This window comes from Ahaetulla prasina, chromosome 1, assembly GCF_028640845.1.
Source record: "Ahaetulla prasina isolate Xishuangbanna chromosome 1, ASM2864084v1, whole genome shotgun sequence".
Taxonomy (NCBI): domain Eukaryota; kingdom Metazoa; phylum Chordata; class Lepidosauria; order Squamata; family Colubridae; genus Ahaetulla; species Ahaetulla prasina.
The window spans coordinates 154396548-154413736 of NC_080539.1; the positions used below are offsets into that span (position 1 = coordinate 154396548).

Genomic DNA, 17189 nt, shown 5'->3' on the forward strand with positions numbered 1-17189 from the left:
GCTTTACAGCCTTCTCTATGCGGTTTTACAGTGTCATCATATTGTCCCCAACAATCGGAGTTACCATTTTCCCGACCTTGGGAGGATGGAAGGCTGAGTCAACCTTGAGCCTGGTGAGATTCAAACTTCAAATTGCAGGCAGCTGGCAGTCTGCAGAAGTAGCCTGCAGTACTGCACTCTAACCACTGTGCCAGCACGGCTCAATAGAAGCAATATGGAATTGGTTGACTGAGATTTAAGAACAAGAGGAATGTAGTAGAGACAGGAGGGAAGGAGGAAGAAAATAGATCACTGGGATCACAGCTAATGACAAAGGCCTTGATTCTGTGTTCTCAATAGGTGTGGGAACTGCATCTTCCCAAATGATTCTAGCGCATGAATTCTGGAAAAGTTAAAATACTTTATTTTTCCTCTCCGTGCTGGTTTTTTTTTCTTTTTTCTTTTGGCTTATTCTTTTAAATCAAATTTTAAACTGATTTTCAGATGGCGGAGGAGGGCTCCCCAGTTTACCTCATGCTACTTTGGTAGGACCAGCATCTTCTCCAATAGTGGCTTCAGGGGAGCCAGTTTCGGTTCCTGAAAATTTGCTTAAAATATATAAAGCAAAACCAGTCATATTTAAAGGTAAAGCAATTATATGAAAAGACTAACATCTTTAATGCAAGTATATCTGTTGTTGTTGTTGTTGTTGTTGTTGTTTAAAAAAAACCCTTGTAACACATTTATGCCTCTTGATATTGTGCACTTGGGATCCACTTTGTTATGTTTTGCTTCAACAGGGCATGGGAACTTCCCTTACCTTTGTGGGAACCTTAATGATGTCATAGTGAGCCCTCTTTTGTATACATGTTATAAGAATGCACAGTCTCTGTCTAGGTCTTATGAACAATATGGAGCCTCCACTGTACAGCCAATTTCAGAGGAAATGCAGCTCTTGTTAACAGTGTACTACCTTGTTCAGCTTGGTGAGTTTATTCAATCAACATCCTATTTCAGATACTCTTAGAATTGTCAGTTCAAATTGTTATTGAAAAGGTGATTTCTTAAACTGGAATAGAAACCTTTTTTTTATCATTATTATTTTAGCTGGGTGCACATATAATGAGTAGCTCCAGTAAATGTCACAGCCCCCCCTGTGCTTGGGCACAGATTGGATCCCTTATCATTTCCTTTGATTTCCTGTCTTCTGCATGCATAATATTTTGCTTTAAAGTGTTGTCAAAAGGTGTAATTTATGGACTATAATCTCATATTTTAAAAATTTAGTGGGGTTTCCTTACTTAAGAAAAAAAAAACCATTCTGGGAAAATGTGACCATGGTTGTCCAATTGGTGCTTTTTTTTTCTTTTTTCCCAAAAGGCAACTGGACTTTCTTGATTTTTTCCTTTGAAAATATTTAACTTCTTATCCAATAAGCTTCTTCAGTCTAGGAAAATGTAGGGAAAAGTTATTTAATCAGACCATTTACATAGTTCAGATGTTAGTAGAGAAGTAATTTGTGCACAAATAAATGTGCTTCATTTATTGTGTATTATATAATAAATATCATTTCATGGTAAGACTAAAATAATCTTTTTATAACAATAGTGTCTAATGTGAGACTTGAAATAACTGCTCCTATAACTTCTGGAGATAAACAAGAAGTGTTTTCTCCAATGGTAAATGTTCAAATTAAAAATTGCAGTAATTCATTTATATTGAACATAAATTTATTTTTTTATGACACTAACCTTTTACATGAGCAGTTTCTTCTTTTTTATTTTACAATATTTGTGTGTCTCTTTAATTCATCTTTCTTGGATGTGATTTTAAGACTGTCAGTATTTTGGCCATATATAAAAATTACAGCAATCTGCTGTTTGGAATGAGTTTAATCTCATTCCAAACAGCAGATTGGGTGAAATCCAGCAGGTTCTGACAGATTCTGGAGAACCGGTAGCGGAAATTTTGAGTAGTTCGGAGAACTGGAAAATACCAGCCCTGGCTGGCCCCAGAGTGGGGTGGGAATGGAGATTTTGTAATATCCTTCCCCCAGGAGTGGGGAGGAAATGGGGATTTTGCAGTATCCTTCCCCTGGAGTGGGGTGGGAATGGAGATTTTGTAATATCCTTCCCCTGCCATACCCACCAACCCACACCCACCAAGCCACACCACGCCCATCAAGTCACACCATGCCCAGCAAGCCACGCCCACAGAACTGGTAGTAGAAAAATTTGGATTTCACCCCTGGTTTAATGTAACCAGAGAAGTGAATATTGTAGCTTGGATAGCAGATGACTCTCTCCTATTCATCATCATTTTTTGCTTTTCTTATTTTTCCCTAGCTTCAGACCAGGTACCTTTGATTGAGGATTTGGAGCAGATCTTCATGCGTTCATGGCGGGAGATGTACCTCTCTGAAATCCGTCAGTATCAGCAGGCCATTCCTCAAGCTTTTCCTCACATTCCTGGCCCCATTGCCCCGGTCACCTCAGCTCAGCTCCCCTGGCTAGCAGGCTTGGCAGCCAGTTCATGCAACGACAGCGTCCACATCATTGAGTGCAGCTATTCGTTGGCTGAAGGGCTTTCAGAAATGTTCAAGATGCTCCTTGAAGGAAAGCTGGCAAAGACCAACTATGTGGTGATCATCTGTGCTTGTAGAAACAGAACCATAGACTCTTGCATTGTGGTTACAGGTGAGCAAGTATGAAACACACTACATACGCAAGTGTGCGAGCGTTGTTGGGTTTTTTTTCCCTCCCTTCTGAGACCAATGAAATGCTTACTTTGTCCTATTTCCTACTTGACAATGAATAAGGCACACACATGGAAATAGTGCCTCCTATCATCCCTTTTTTTTTTTACTGTGCTTCTCCAGTCAGAGAACTTCAGCTACATTTCCATCAAGCTATGTCTTCTTGCCTTGAATTTCAATGTTTGTCCTCTATCTCGATAAAAATAGGTATGACCTTTGAACAGTAGCTGTGGAGGGATTCCATCCCGATTACCTTGGTTATGGATACACAGGCCAATCTACACACAATATCAAATTTTTTTCTATTTTAGATAAATGTAATCCTACAAGAATATCCTGTTTATCTCTTACCGTTGCCCCACGTTCTCCTGTAGCTGCATCTTCAGGCTCTTGCTACTTTCCACAAACGATGTTGTGCAGCGTTGTGGTTCAAGCTGTGTCTCTTATCATTATGCAAGTGTCACAATATACAGAGAAAATGTACAGGGCTTGCATCAGAGTTCCCCCTAGCTTAGTTTATCACTCCCACTCCCCCCGAAGGTATTGGTGCTCTCCCATAAAAAGGACTTGGAAGCATTAGCAGACAAGCAAAAAATCAAATAAATGAAATGAAATCGGTTGTCCTAAGATTTGTATCAGAAGAGATACAGAATGTAGATTTTCATCATAGACAGGCAAAATATATCAACTACTGGCTTTTTATTAAAAGAACCATATTAAGTCTCTTGGGGGTATTTATTTTCTGGATAATTTCTCATGTTGTGAAATCTTATTAAGATAGATGTTAATAAATGTGACATATTATTTGATGCCTTTATCATAACATGAATTATTAATTGAATATTCACTTCGTAAGATTAGCTTGGCCAGAAGGTCATGCTACATACATACCGGGGGGTATGGCTTAAGCGGGGCTGGCTTAAATTTTATCGATTTTAAATTCTCTATTAATAATTTTAAATGGGGTTTTAGTTTATTATATATTTTAAACTTTTTAGGCTAATTTAAAATAAGTTTTTTAATTTGTATTTTAAATTGTACATTGTATTGTCTGTTTTTATTTTGCCTGTACACCGCCCTGAGTCCTTCGGGAGAAGGGCGGTATAAAAATCAAAATAATAAATAAAATAAATAAATAAAATACCTGAACATTGGAGTTCTTCCAAGACGGACATTTATCAAATCATCTTCTGGCTGCATTCACAATATTTTATGAGATTCCAGACTATTTATGATCCTTCTTTGTTTTTCTCTGTAACTTTTTCTGTCTTTTTTCTTTCTTTCTTGGGTAAAATCTCTTAAGGAAAGGAAGATGCACTTTTACATGCAGGCATTTGGGTTTTTACATGATTTACTGCTTGGTGATTTGAATATGTTTGGCTTTCATACCATTATTTATAGTATTTTGTAGATTTTTTTAAAATATGATTTTTTTTCAAAGAATGCTGTAAATACAATAAATGTGTAAATAAATCATTCTTGCCAGATGCTGCATAGTAATATCCCTCCATCTAGTTGCATTTATTTATTTATTAAATAGATATGCCATCCATCTCGCCGTCAAGCGACTCTGGGTGGCTTAAAACCTCATGAAAAGGTTCAAACTTTAAAATATTAAATATTAAATACATAAATTAAATAAGTTAAAATCAGAATATTCTGGGGTTGAGGTGGGATCTTGTTTTTAATTATGTGGTTAGATAATTATTATATAATTAGGGTAAAAGCAAGTTATTTAAACTTAACAATAAATTGTCCTTTACAACACAGGACTAAATAAATGGCATTTCTTTATATTCACCAAAGAAGACAGTCTTTTCTGCAGAAATTAGAGCCTAGGCTCATTTTTAGAAGCTTTAAAATTGGTTCAGGAACAGAGCAAACTGAGTAACACCATGAAGTAAAATATTTTTGTAAATGTACTGTTCCAAAATTAAACTGCAGATCTAAAGATTCTTTTTGCTTTGAATATTCTTGGGCCTTGACCAGCATAGATACTGCTGATTCAAAAGTTAGTGAGAAAAAGAGCTAGATCATTATCTGCAATATATTCTGTCTTTCCTTCTTGGAACTTCCATATTTCTGATTTCTAGATAGTCTCTATTCCGATATCAACCATATCCAATCAACCTATCATCGGCATTTTTTCACATTTTATTTGTTTTTTTATTCCCCAAACTAGTATCCCTATAATACTTTTGACTACAATTTTGATTCTTACATATAATATAATAACAGAGTTGGAAGGGACCTTGGAGGTCTTCTAGTACAACCCCCTGCTTAGGTAGGAAACACTACACCACTTCAGACAAATGGTTATCCAATATCTTCTTAAAAACTTCCAGTGTTGGAGCATTCACAACTTCTGGAGGCAAGTTGTTCCACTGATGAATTGTTCTAACTGTCAGTAAATTTCTCCTTAGTTCTAAGTTGCTTCTCTCCTTGATTAGTTTCCACTCATTGCTTCTTGTCTGGCCATCAGGTGCTTTGGAGAATAGTTTGACTCTCTCTTCTTTGTGGCAGCCCCTGAGATATTGGAACATTGCTATCATGTCTCCCGTTGTTCTTCTTTTCATTAAACTAGACATAATCAGTTCCTGTGACCGTTCTTCATATGTTTTAGCCTCCAGTCCCCTAATCATCTTTGTTGCTCTTCTCTGCACTCTTTCTAGAGTCCCCACATCATTTTTACGTTGTGGCGACCATAACTAAATGCAGTATTCCAAGTGTGGCCTTACCAAGTGCCATTATAAAGTGGTATATATCAAGTGACATATGAGAATATGGAGGTTATTCTCAGACCTGGAGGATTTCTGGCTGCAGAAGGATACTTCATGCTCTTGGATCTGAGAAAAATAATCCTGACTTTGATTTAATGGAATTGTGATTCTGATATTTCTCTTCATCTTTTAGGGAAATATCAAGCAAGAATACTCTCTGAAAGCATGCTCACTCCAGCAGAATATCAGAAAGAAGTTAGCTATGAGCTAGTTACTGGGAAAGGAGACGTTCTTGGACCATTTTTCAGTTCTCTCTGCCCAGGTAGGCCATGAGACCTTTACAGTGTCTTTGCAGGTAGGTTTTTTTTCCCCCATGGTAAAAAGCAAGTGTGTTAAGAAAGAACAAAAGTAGATCTGGGGCACTAATTGGCTAGCATTTTTTCACACTTCCCATTAGCTGGATGTGGGGGACACCGGCCAAGACAAAGTATAGCAGTGGATTGTGGCATATACAAGTTTAAACTTGCCAAGAATTGCAAGTTTAAGGCCAGTGGGATGGGAAACGGCCTATGCAGATTCCTATTCAGTTCTTTGGTGGTTTTTTTCCCCTCAGTTCACATTAATCTTCCGCTTACTGTCAGATAATATTATTTATTTGCCAACTGATAGACACGTGATAGTAAAATCTGAAAGCACTTTATTTTTAGTTGCCATTTACAGGGCATTAGATTAAATGCCAAAGAGCCTGTTATATTAAATGCCAAGTTGTCTGTCAGATTAAATATCTGTCTTAAATGGGTATATTTTCTTTTAAAATTCCTCCTTCCCATTGTTGGAACCAATTTGAAAGCATAACATTAAAAATTAAAATAAAATGATTGTCTTCATGCAACATCCTAAGATAAATACTGGTATCTGAATTTCAAATATTATACCCAGAAGCACCATTCTGTAATTGTAAACTATAGCATCTTTTTTCCTCAAGAGTTGGAATGTTCTTGAATATCCCACAGCTTTAATGCAACTTTACTACTCCCAAAGTTCTATTGCGGATCCTTATAGCTTTAACACAAAAGAGTAAGATAATTTTTGTTTTGTTAGATGGTGACCTCGACGTTCTGTTGGATAAATATTATCAAGAAAATAGAACCCACATATCATCATCTCTCTCTGCTTCTGCAAATAAACCGGCAACCCTGGATGTAACTGGAGCAGCTGTGTGTACAAGTATGTGTGGTGTGTATGTGACAAACAGAGATATATCTTTTTTACATATTTGTATCCTTTCCGCCCTTTTTTCCAAGAGTCTTGTCATTGAATGTTCACCTCACAATTTAGGAATCTAAGTAAATAAAGAATTATGCTTTTTTTTCTCACCATCTTTTTGCTTTTTTTCCACTAGGTTATAACCTTGAGCGGCATCAGATCCGCCCTTTCCAGCTCACTGTGGCCCAGAAATTGCTCTCTCATGTTTGCTCCATTGCAGATTCCAGCACCCAAAACCTTGACCTGGGTTCCTTTGAGAAAATAGATTTCCTGATATGTGTGCCTCCTTCAGAAGTGACATATCAGCAAACCCTCTTCCACCTCTGGCATTCAGGTGCTGATTGGTGTCGATAGGTAGAAAAAGAACCGCAGCGCAAATTCACTTCAGTTAGGTGACACGCAGTCTCTTTCTTTAGGTGTTTTATTGGAGCTTGGCTTGGAGAAGGAACATCTGACAAAAGAGCGGGTGGAACAATACGTTGTCAAGCTTGACGCTGATGCCCAGTTAAAGTTTAAAGCTTTCTTGCAGAACTCTTTGCAGAACCCACACACCCTGTTTGTACTCATCCATGACCACGCTCACCGGGACCTTGTAAGGTAAGAACGGTTGCACTTTTTAGTGAACAACACCAGTGGTGGGTTTCAATTTTTTTTACTACCGGTTCTGTGGGTGTGGCTTGGTGGGCGTGGCAGGGGAAGGATACTGTAAAATCTCCATTCCCTCTCCACTCCAGGGAAGGTTACTGCAAAATCCCCATTTCCTCCCAATCAGCTGGGACTTAGGAGGCAGAGAATAGATGGGGACGGGACCAGGCAGAGGTGGTATATACCAGTTTTCTGAACTACTTAAAATTTCCGCTACTGGTTCTTCGAACTACTCAAAATTTCCACTACCGGTTTTCCAGAACTGGTCAGAACCTGCTGAAACCCACCTCTGAACAACATTAAAGTTGTGGCTGAGCAGTAGAGAACTGCTATGCTATGCATGCTTCTTAAATATACCAATAAATACTCCTTCCGCACTGTTTGTGTTAGCTCATCTAGAAGCAGCTGGTTCACCCATATTATTTACCAAATAAAATAAGGAGGTACCCAAGCCTTCCTACCTGCATGATGGCCTTAAGAAAGGCAGCAGGTTTAAAAATCAATTGCTGGAGGATAGACCTATCATCTCTCGTGCAATTTGGTAGCTTTCTGGATGCAGTTGATATTCTATTACAGGTAACCTTCAACTTATATTCATTTGGTGATCCTTTAAGGTTACAAAGGCCCTGAAAAAAGTGACTCACACTTAAGGTCCTCGCAATTATAACGGTCACAGCATTCCCACCGTCTCTTGATCAAAATTCAGGCACTTTGCAACCTGCGTGTATTTGCAACAGTTGCAGAATCCTGGGATCGTGTGATCCCTATTTGCAGTCTTGCCAGCCATCTTTCAGCAACCGAAGTCAATGGCGAAGATGAATGTCTTTTAACGACCACCTGATTCATTCAACAACTGCAGTGATTCGCTTAACAATTGTGGCAAAAATTGGGTGCGCCTCGTTCAACTACTTTACCTACTGTCAGAAATTCTGGTTGCAGTTGTGGTCGTAAATCAAGGACTACCTGAATAGGTCACAGAATGTTGAATTGGACTGATCCAGCACTGCCTGCCTACCTCTGTGTGTGTGTTTGTGTGTATGTATGTGTGTAAGTATATTTGTATGTGTGTAGTTAGAGAAGTAGAGAGATAGAGATAGAAGAGAGATAAATAGAGATATACAGGTAGTCCCCGACTTATGACTGTTTTTCCACACTTAAGACCATTGCAGCATCCCAATGGTCACGTGATTCACATCCTGATGCTTGATAACTGATTCATATTTATGTCAGTTGCAGTGTTCAGGAATCATTTTGCAACCTTCTGACAAGCAAAGTCAATGGAGAACCCAGATTCATTTAACAACCATGTTACTAATTTAGCAACCGCAGTGATTCACCTAACAAATGTGGCAAGAGAAGTTGTAAAATGGGACAAATTTACTTAACATTTTTTTCAATTAACAACATAAATTTTGGGCTCAGTTGTGGTTGTAAGTTGAGGAGTACCTGTAGGTAGATCTCTCTCTCTCTCTCTCTATATATATATATATATATGTTTTCTGAGGTTTTCGCGTGTGTTTGTATGTAGGTCTTTGGTTATTCGGGTTTTCTCCCGCGTAAAATTGGAAGTGTCTTGGCGACGTTCCAATTTTATATATATATATATATATATATATATATATATATATATATATATATATATATATATATATATATATATATATATATAAAAATAGATAGATAGATATAGATTATATAGATTATAGATATAGATATATCATAAATAGATATATCTCATATATAGATATAGATATATCATATATATCATATTTAAATGTGCAGATGGACATGCATCTATTTTACTCCCTGTTCGTACAGTGCTTATATTTACCCTGTACTTAGCACACAGAATGTCAACCCTTGACTGCACACATTCTCTCTTTTACAGCGCAGTTCATAGCCTGTACCCTCACTCAGATCCAGCTGTGGGACTCGTGGACAGACTGCTGAATTGTAGAGAGGTGAAGGAAGCTCCCAACATTGTCACTCTTCATGTGACTTCCTTTCCTTATGCATTGCAGACCCAATACACCCGGATTAGCCCTTATAATGAAATCCACTGGCCTTCGTTATATAACAATGTAAGAAAATAATTTTTAGGATCAACAAGAGCTTTTTTCTCTTTTTCTTTTTTCTTTAAATTTAGTATGTATTTAATGATCGCATGACAGTTTAACAAAATGGATTTTCTTCTTGGCTCATCCATCCTTAGATTCTCCTATCTGATCTTGCTTGCTTGTTTGCATCCGGGATAGGGCTCTGCAAAGCATTTAGAATAAATCTGTTCCAAGTGGGCGGAGGTGAGCAAAACCCACCTGTTGAGGCAAAAGGTTCTGCTTCAAAAAAAAATTTCCAGGTTGTCACTGCACTTTGCACATGTATGCAAGCTTCCGTTTGCCAGTAGTCACCGTGACAATGTTGTCTATGTATACATATCCATATGTAAACCATTCGGGAAAGCTCTTGAAGGGGCTACACACTGAACCTTCCAGAGCAGGGGTCTCCAACCTTGTCAACTTTAAGACTTGTGGACTTCAACTCCCAGAATTCCTACCTCTATGTGTATTCCTCAGCAAAGCTGGCTGAGGAATTCTGGGAGTTGAAGTCCACAAGTCTTAAAGTTGACAAGGTTGGAGACCCCTGTTCAGAGGCCATGGTTGCTTTAAGACCTTGAGGAGGGATGCTTTACTTGTAACAACACGATTTGCCAAGTTCTCTTTCACAGACTTGTGCAGAAACCTAACAAACAACCATATTTTCAGACAAAAGTCCACCCCTTACCATTCTGTTGTTTATTGGTGCCTTTATTTCAGGAGAATTGAAATGGATGGGGTCTATGCTTGATTTGATAAAATTCAATTAATTTATTTCATTGAACACCAGTAATACGGCACTGCTAATGCATACTAGTGCAATTTTCCATTTATTACATTAACATTTACAATTCAGTTGCAACTTTGGGAAAACCTGAAGAAGATGGTTTCAGGGTACATGGAAGTGGTACACATTTACTTGAGAGATCCTTTGACCTTGATCCTTTTTCTCTTGACTTTTCTTCCTACCAAAGAAGTAAATAGTGAAGGTCGAACTTAAAAAGTTTTTGAAAGCTATATATGAATACTAGATTGTGCAAAGTCTTCCGAAGAGATACTTTGCACCAGATGGAAAAAGTGGAGAGCAGAGTTGTTGTAGAGTCTGTATATATGCAGACAGAGGTGAGATCCTTCTGGTTTTGTGATCTCGTGCTTTGCTGCGCACGCATGCGCAGTTCAATGAAAAATCACCTTCCGCATTAGTGCTAGGGAATTAAAACAGCTGAGATGCGGCAATCCGCTCTGCCCCGCTAATCAGCTGCAAAGATAAAGGCAAGTAAAGCACAGGGACGGGCAGGCCCAGCTGATTGTCGGAGCGAACCGGTTCACTCCCAGCTGATCGTCAGTGCTACCGGTTCGCCTGAATTGGTCCGAACCGGTAGAATCCCACCCCTGTATGCACAGATGGCAATTTTGAAGCAGCTGGGTGAGCTTAGAAAAAGTGGTGGGTGCTTTAACTGTGAAAAGAGCTACTTTATGCGTCCTCCTGTGCTTTTAAAAGAACCTCTTTCAAGAGACTGTACAGCCCTCATGAGCTCCATCTGTTGACAGGAAGAGCAAAGTGTCCTCATTTGAACTGGGTGGGAGGGAACACTTGTGTTTGTGCATGCACAAATATATTTGTGTTCATGTGGTCATTCGTTTCTAAAGCTATTGAACAATTAACCAAATGCTTGAATAGTTATGATAGTAATGATCATAAATGACTCAATACTGTAATCCATCTCATTTATTCTAGGGCATGGACTTATATCATGAAAACAAGAAGTACTATGGATTGCATGAATTCATTGAATCCACACTTTCTGGACACAGTCTTCCATTGCTTCGTTATGACAGCTCTTTTGAAGCAATGGTCATGGCTTTGGGGAAAAGGTAGAGTGAATGCAGTTTAATAACGTTTAGTGTTAAGCAGAATTTGGAACTGTAGTGTTCCTTCAAACTGAAGGTTGTGTGTGTTTTTTTTTATAAAGAATAATATTCTTTTAGACTTAAATATTTCCATATACCTGAAGCCTCCCTCAAATACACAAAAAAGGTTATTTTCTCTCTGGATCATGATGATAACTATAGAAAAATTCCATCCTCCATTGGTGTCGGATCTTTGTTTCCCAGGGGAGTTGACAGAATTCAGCAACATCCATAGATGGTGGGAGAAGTAATTTGACTTTTGAGGAAGGAGTGGTACCTGAGGACTTTTTTTTAAAAAAAAAATCTATGTAAAGAAAGATTTCCGCAATTTGGCTAAGACATAGCTGAACCCTGAATTACATGTTTTGTGTGTTTGTGTGTGTGTTGATACAATATAATGTAAACACAGAATGCCATTTCGAATGCCTGTTATTCCTGGCCAATTTTGAATATCTGTATGTATTGACAATTCCCACTCCCTCCCTCCCTCCCTCCCTCCCTCCCTCTCTCTCCCCCTCTCTCTTCCTCCCTCTCTCTCTCTCCCTCTCTCTTTCTCCCGCTCTCTCTCTCTCCCTCCCTCTCTCTCCCCCTCTCTCTTCCTCCCTCTCTCTCTCTCCCTCTCTCTTTCTCCCGCTCTCTCTCTCTCTCTCCCTCCCTCCCTCTCTCTCCCCCTCTCTCTTCCTCCCTCTCTCTCTCTCCCTCTCTCTTTCTCCCGCTCTCTCTCTCTCCCTCCCTCCCTCTCCCCCCCTCTCTCTCACACACACACACCAGTCATGTTTCACATGTTTTACTGTATTTTTTGTTGGACTTAAGAGAGCCAGTTGGCTGTAGTATTAAAGGCTTGAGGAGACTTAGTTCTCTCTTAGGGTATAGTAGCCAGCTGGGTGACTGGTATAGTCACTTTTTTCTCTAGACTGGAATTGAAAAGTATCTTGGAAGAAGGTATTGGCAAACCCAGGATTTAGGCGTCTAAAATATTCTCATAAGATCACCTTGCTTTTTGTGTCCTTTCAGGTTTCCTCGGCTGCATAGTGCAGTGATAAGGACATTTGTTCTTGTCCAGCACTACTCCGCAGCCATGATGGCAGTCTGTGGCTTATCTCAGATGAAAAATTATACCACTGTCGAAACTTTAGAGATCACGCAGAACCTCATCAACTCTTCACAGCAGTGTCCCAGTGGACATGGGCTGATGGTGGTCTTAAGGATCCCTTGCATGCCATTGGCTGCGGTGGCTTATGAGCGCCTCATCCACGTGAGGGAAAGGCTTGCTTTGGAGGGCCGTTTTGAAATCATCCTGGGGAATCCCAACTCCGGAATCAACGTGGGGAAGCACTTTGTGGAACAACTCAAGGTACTTTGTGATGAAATCTCGGCTGCCGTAGCCTGGGCGGCTGATATCTGGTTAATGCAGTCTGTAGGAACAAAGAATATTTCCAGGATCCAATTTGGGTCTGTCAAATGGGGCAAAACTCACTTGACAAATTTCTCACTTAGCGACATAAATTTAGGGCTCAGTGATGGTCGTAAGTTGAGAACTACCTGTATGTTTGCGGCCTTATTATAGATGTACGTGTGTGTGTGTGTGTGTGTGTGTATCCACACTCAACCACTACGTAAAGCATGCTAACATTTATTTATTTATTTATTTATTTACTTACTTACTTATATCCCACCTTTTTTTATTTTTATATTTATATGTAATTCAAGGTGGCAAACATAACTCCTCCTATTTTCCCCACAACAATAACCCTATTAGGTTGGGCTGAGAGGGAGTGACTGGCCCAACACTTAACCCCATCCCCCCTTGATTGGCTGGATATATTCTAATTAGTTGCCTTAAATATGACTGACAGAACTGGCAGAAAATTGAAGATGCTGATTGGAAACCTCAGACATATTTGGAACTGGAGGGTCTACCTTGCATTTTGATTTTCAGTGGAATGGATCCTCAAGGAGAATCCCTGCCAAGGTAATGAGTATTATTAAAAACAACCCCCCCCCAAAAAAACAACCCAATCACAAAATAAAGCCTAGAAGCTTGTATTGACAATCTTTTCTCATTTTTGCAATAGTAATATGGAAATTACTGCATCTTACTGCATATTCTAAGGGTTGGGTATAAATTTTAGAACATCACTAAACCATTGCAATGTTTTATGTTTAATTCTTGGGAAGTTAAGATGTCAGAGTGTTTACAGCATGACTATTATTTTGAGACAACCCAGGAGCAAAATACAGGACACAGAGGTTTTGTCTTTACAAACAGTGGTTTATATACAAGTTATATACAGTATATATACCATATTTTTTGGAGTATAAAACACACCTTAGTTTTTAGGAAGGAAAATAAGAAAAAAGCTGATGGGCAGGTGGATCGGCCTCCCGGAATACCCCCAATCAGCTGTTCCCAGAGGAGAATTTTAGCAACAGGTTCCTTGGTTGTGAGCTCTGTGCCTTGTTTTTTTTTCTGCCTCTGAAACTTCTGAAACTCTGTTTCAGAAAAAACTTTTTTTTATGCCTCTGAAAGCCTCTGAAACAGCTTCAGAAAAAAAGCCTCTAAAGCTCTGTTTGGGGGCTTTTTTTCTGAAGCTCTGTTTGGGGGCCTCTTCTCTGAAGCTTCTTTTCTGATGCTTTTTTCAGCCTCTGAAACTTCCATTTGAGAAGCTGGACAGGGCTACATTCGGAGTATAAGACGCACCCAGATTTTCACCCTCTTTTTTTGGGAAAAAAGGTTCGTCTTATACTCCGAAAAATACGGTACATACATGTGCTAAGCAGAACCAGGCAAGCAATCAGACTTCTTCAACTCTACACGGAGAACTACAATGCACAAGACCCAAAACCTTACTTTATTGGGCAACAGGAGGTTGGAATAACTGAGGTGAGACAGGTTCTGAAGCTAACAAGTCTTTATTGGCTTAATGCAGGCAACAAGAATAGATCAACTCAGAACAGCAACAGAACAGTTTGTTCATCTGACAGCTTTTTATATCGCAGCTGTAAGACACACTCAGCCAATCGCAGGGCTTAATTGTCCTGCCGCGAAGGCTGCGTGCCTTAACCAATCAGGAGCTTCCCCACCATTGCGTCATAAGTCTGAGGACTTAACATTACTTGCTTTGTCAGTTGTGCTCACATGCTCACTGGCTCAAAGTAGCTCACTGTACCATGGGAGCAGAAGGACTGAAGCACAGTGCCTCTGTTCAGTCAAATAATTCAACAGAATATCATACTTGATGGCATCAAAAATCACCAGGAGCCCTCTGAAGGATCATTGGAAGGAAGGATGTTCCTCAACCCTAGGCAAACATTAAATAGCTAGAAAATAGGGATCTGTGTGCTTGCTCTATGCAGTCTCTAACTGGTACAGCAAGTAGCCTCCTGCTGAATCTGAACCATCTTTCCTGTTATGGGCCAAATATTGGCACATCCCTATTAGGAAAAATAGGGAGAGACATCACCCTGCCAACAAAAGTGCGTATAGTCAAGACTATGGTTGCAATGTATGGCTGTGAAAGCTGGACCATAAGAAAGGCTGAGCGCCAAAGAATTGAGGCCTTTGAACTCTGGTGCTGGAGAAGACTCCTGAGAGTCCCTGGGACTGCAAGGCGAACAAACAAGTCAGTCCTAGAGGAGATCAACCCTGACTGCTCTTTAGAAGGCCAGATCCTGAAGATGAAACTGAAATACTTTGGCCACCTAATGAGAAAGAAGGACTCACTGGAGAAGAGCCTAATGCTGGGAAAGATTGAGGGCAAAAGAAGAATGGGACGACAGAGAACGAGGTGGCTCGATGGAGTCACTGAAGCAGTAGGCGTGAACTTAAATGGACTCCAGAAGATGGTAGAGGACAGGAAGGCCTGGAGGAACGTTGTCCATGAGGTCGTGATGGGTCGGATACGACTTTGCAACTAACAACAACAATTAGGAAAAAATATGTTGTGAACAGTACCTTTCTTTCTGGGACCTGATGTTATCCAGAAACAAATATGAAAATTTCCTATTATTATCTACCAGCAAAAGAGTTGCACTATACATTGGGTCAGGAATACCTACCGGTTTGATAACTTTCATATTTGAGATTGGTCTTGATAATATATCCCAGGCTGAGTTTTTGCACAAGTTAAGCTCCACTTGTATGGCAAATATCAAGGAAAGGCAATGCATAAATAACTTTCTGCAACCTTAGCGACTTTGAGATGCGTGGACTTTTAAGTCCCAGAACTGCAACACCCACAAAGTAGTTGAAATGAAGTTATCTGAAATGCAATTCTCAGTGTATTTTGTGGAGAAAAAATAGAAAGGGTAGCAGTAGGGTGGCGAATTGAATTTTTAAATTTAATATTACTGGCACGTTTAATTTGTTCATTCTTTTTCTATCTGCCTATCCAAGATCCTTGAGATACTGTGATCTACGGTTGATAAACTCCTCATGCCTGGTGAGAACAACTCTGGAGCAAGAGCTTGGCTTGGCAGCCTATTTTGTCAATTCTGAAAGTACAGTGGAGAAAGGAGGAACCACAAATGATGTCTTGGAGAGTGACCCAGAAAAACTGAGCAGTACTGATAATGAGGATGAAGAAATAGTAACGGAAGGTAATGGAACATCCTTTGGACCACAGCATTAAACCAGCCTTCCCTACCCATGGCCTTCCAATGTACTGAATACAATCCATTTTTAACTGATAATCCTGCTTCCTGTAGGATTAATCCTATCTTGAGTAGGATCAAGAGCTGACAAGGTCAGAAGCTCCTTCAAATCAATGTAATATTGACAAATTTCGGTCACTGTTTTCTTTTAAAGATTTTTTATAATTGAATATACTTCTGAATTCGGGAGGAAGAGTGGGACCTAAATAAATACATGTTTCCAACACTTTTCCTTGGCACAAATCTGCTCTCCTCACCCAGATTTCCCCTGTATGACGTATTAAATGCACATTCCTCCTCTTCCTTTTCCTTCTCCCCCTCCTCCTCCTCCTCCCCCTCCCTTTTCTTTGCTCAGGAAGCATTACAATCTGTGATGGGGCACTGTTCCAAGTTAGAGCAATGGAACCGTCTGCTTCATATTAGAACTTCATGGTGTCATGGGATGGAGTGTGTGAAGCAGTTGGTAACCCAAAGGGGAAGGCAAGGAAGTCCTCTTTGGGAGAAGGAATCAATTCAGGGGTACAAGGGTCGAGGTTCATTATTTATTTATTAAATTTATATGCTGCCAAAGTCTCACTAACAAGAGACTCTGGGAGGCTTGCAAACATATAACCAGAGGTACAAATATTAGAAGATTAAATATTAAATAAATGGGGAAAAACCCCAAAGTTTCTCAGTTTACTTTATTGATTAGCCCTTGGGCCATATCACAATGCAGAGTTCCAGATACAAATTACTACTAAAATCTGATAAAAACAATTTAAAATGGAATTGGATAGAATACAAGTAAAAACAAGTAAAAAAACCAGAATATTATAGGGTGGAGGGGTGGGATCTTCATCTACTAGCCCCTTCCAATATAGAACACCCTCATTGGGGGCCTGGCCCGTTGGTCAGATTTTGAAGCTCTTATGGAAGGACAAAAGGGTGTGTGTGTGTGCAGATCTCAAGGGGCACAATGTTCCAGAGGGTGGGAGCTACGGCAGAAAAGGCCTTTCTCCAGGAACCCAATAGCTAGAATTCCTTGCCCAGTGGAGTATGCATGATATCCCTTCTGCTGGTGTGGGTGGGGCAAGCCAATTCCATTGGGGTGAGACCATTTCTCAGGTAGTTTTTGCCTTATCCTATCAATTTTGTGTGTGTGTGTGTGTGTGTGTTTATACATGT

General features: G+C 39.6%; 1 protein-coding gene across 1 annotated transcript in view; it reads left to right on the forward strand.

The window, feature by feature from the left end:
• The window catches only part of GREB1 (growth regulating estrogen receptor binding 1), a 99411-nt gene that overhangs the window by 51370 nt on the left and 30852 nt on the right, over positions 1-17189 (forward strand). Inside the window, exons 9-20 of the mRNA XM_058178659.1 lie at positions 484-624; positions 780-965; positions 2325-2675; positions 5648-5776; positions 6556-6681; positions 6857-7054; positions 7137-7317; positions 9254-9446; positions 11197-11333; positions 12384-12723; positions 13226-13341; positions 15766-15968. Of these exons, the coding sequence (XP_058034642.1) occupies positions 484-624; positions 780-965; positions 2325-2675; positions 5648-5776; positions 6556-6681; positions 6857-7054; positions 7137-7317; positions 9254-9446; positions 11197-11333; positions 12384-12723; positions 13226-13341; positions 15766-15968 (2301 nt within the window). The remainder of the gene's footprint in view (positions 1-483; positions 625-779; positions 966-2324; positions 2676-5647; positions 5777-6555; positions 6682-6856; positions 7055-7136; positions 7318-9253; positions 9447-11196; positions 11334-12383; positions 12724-13225; positions 13342-15765; positions 15969-17189) is intronic.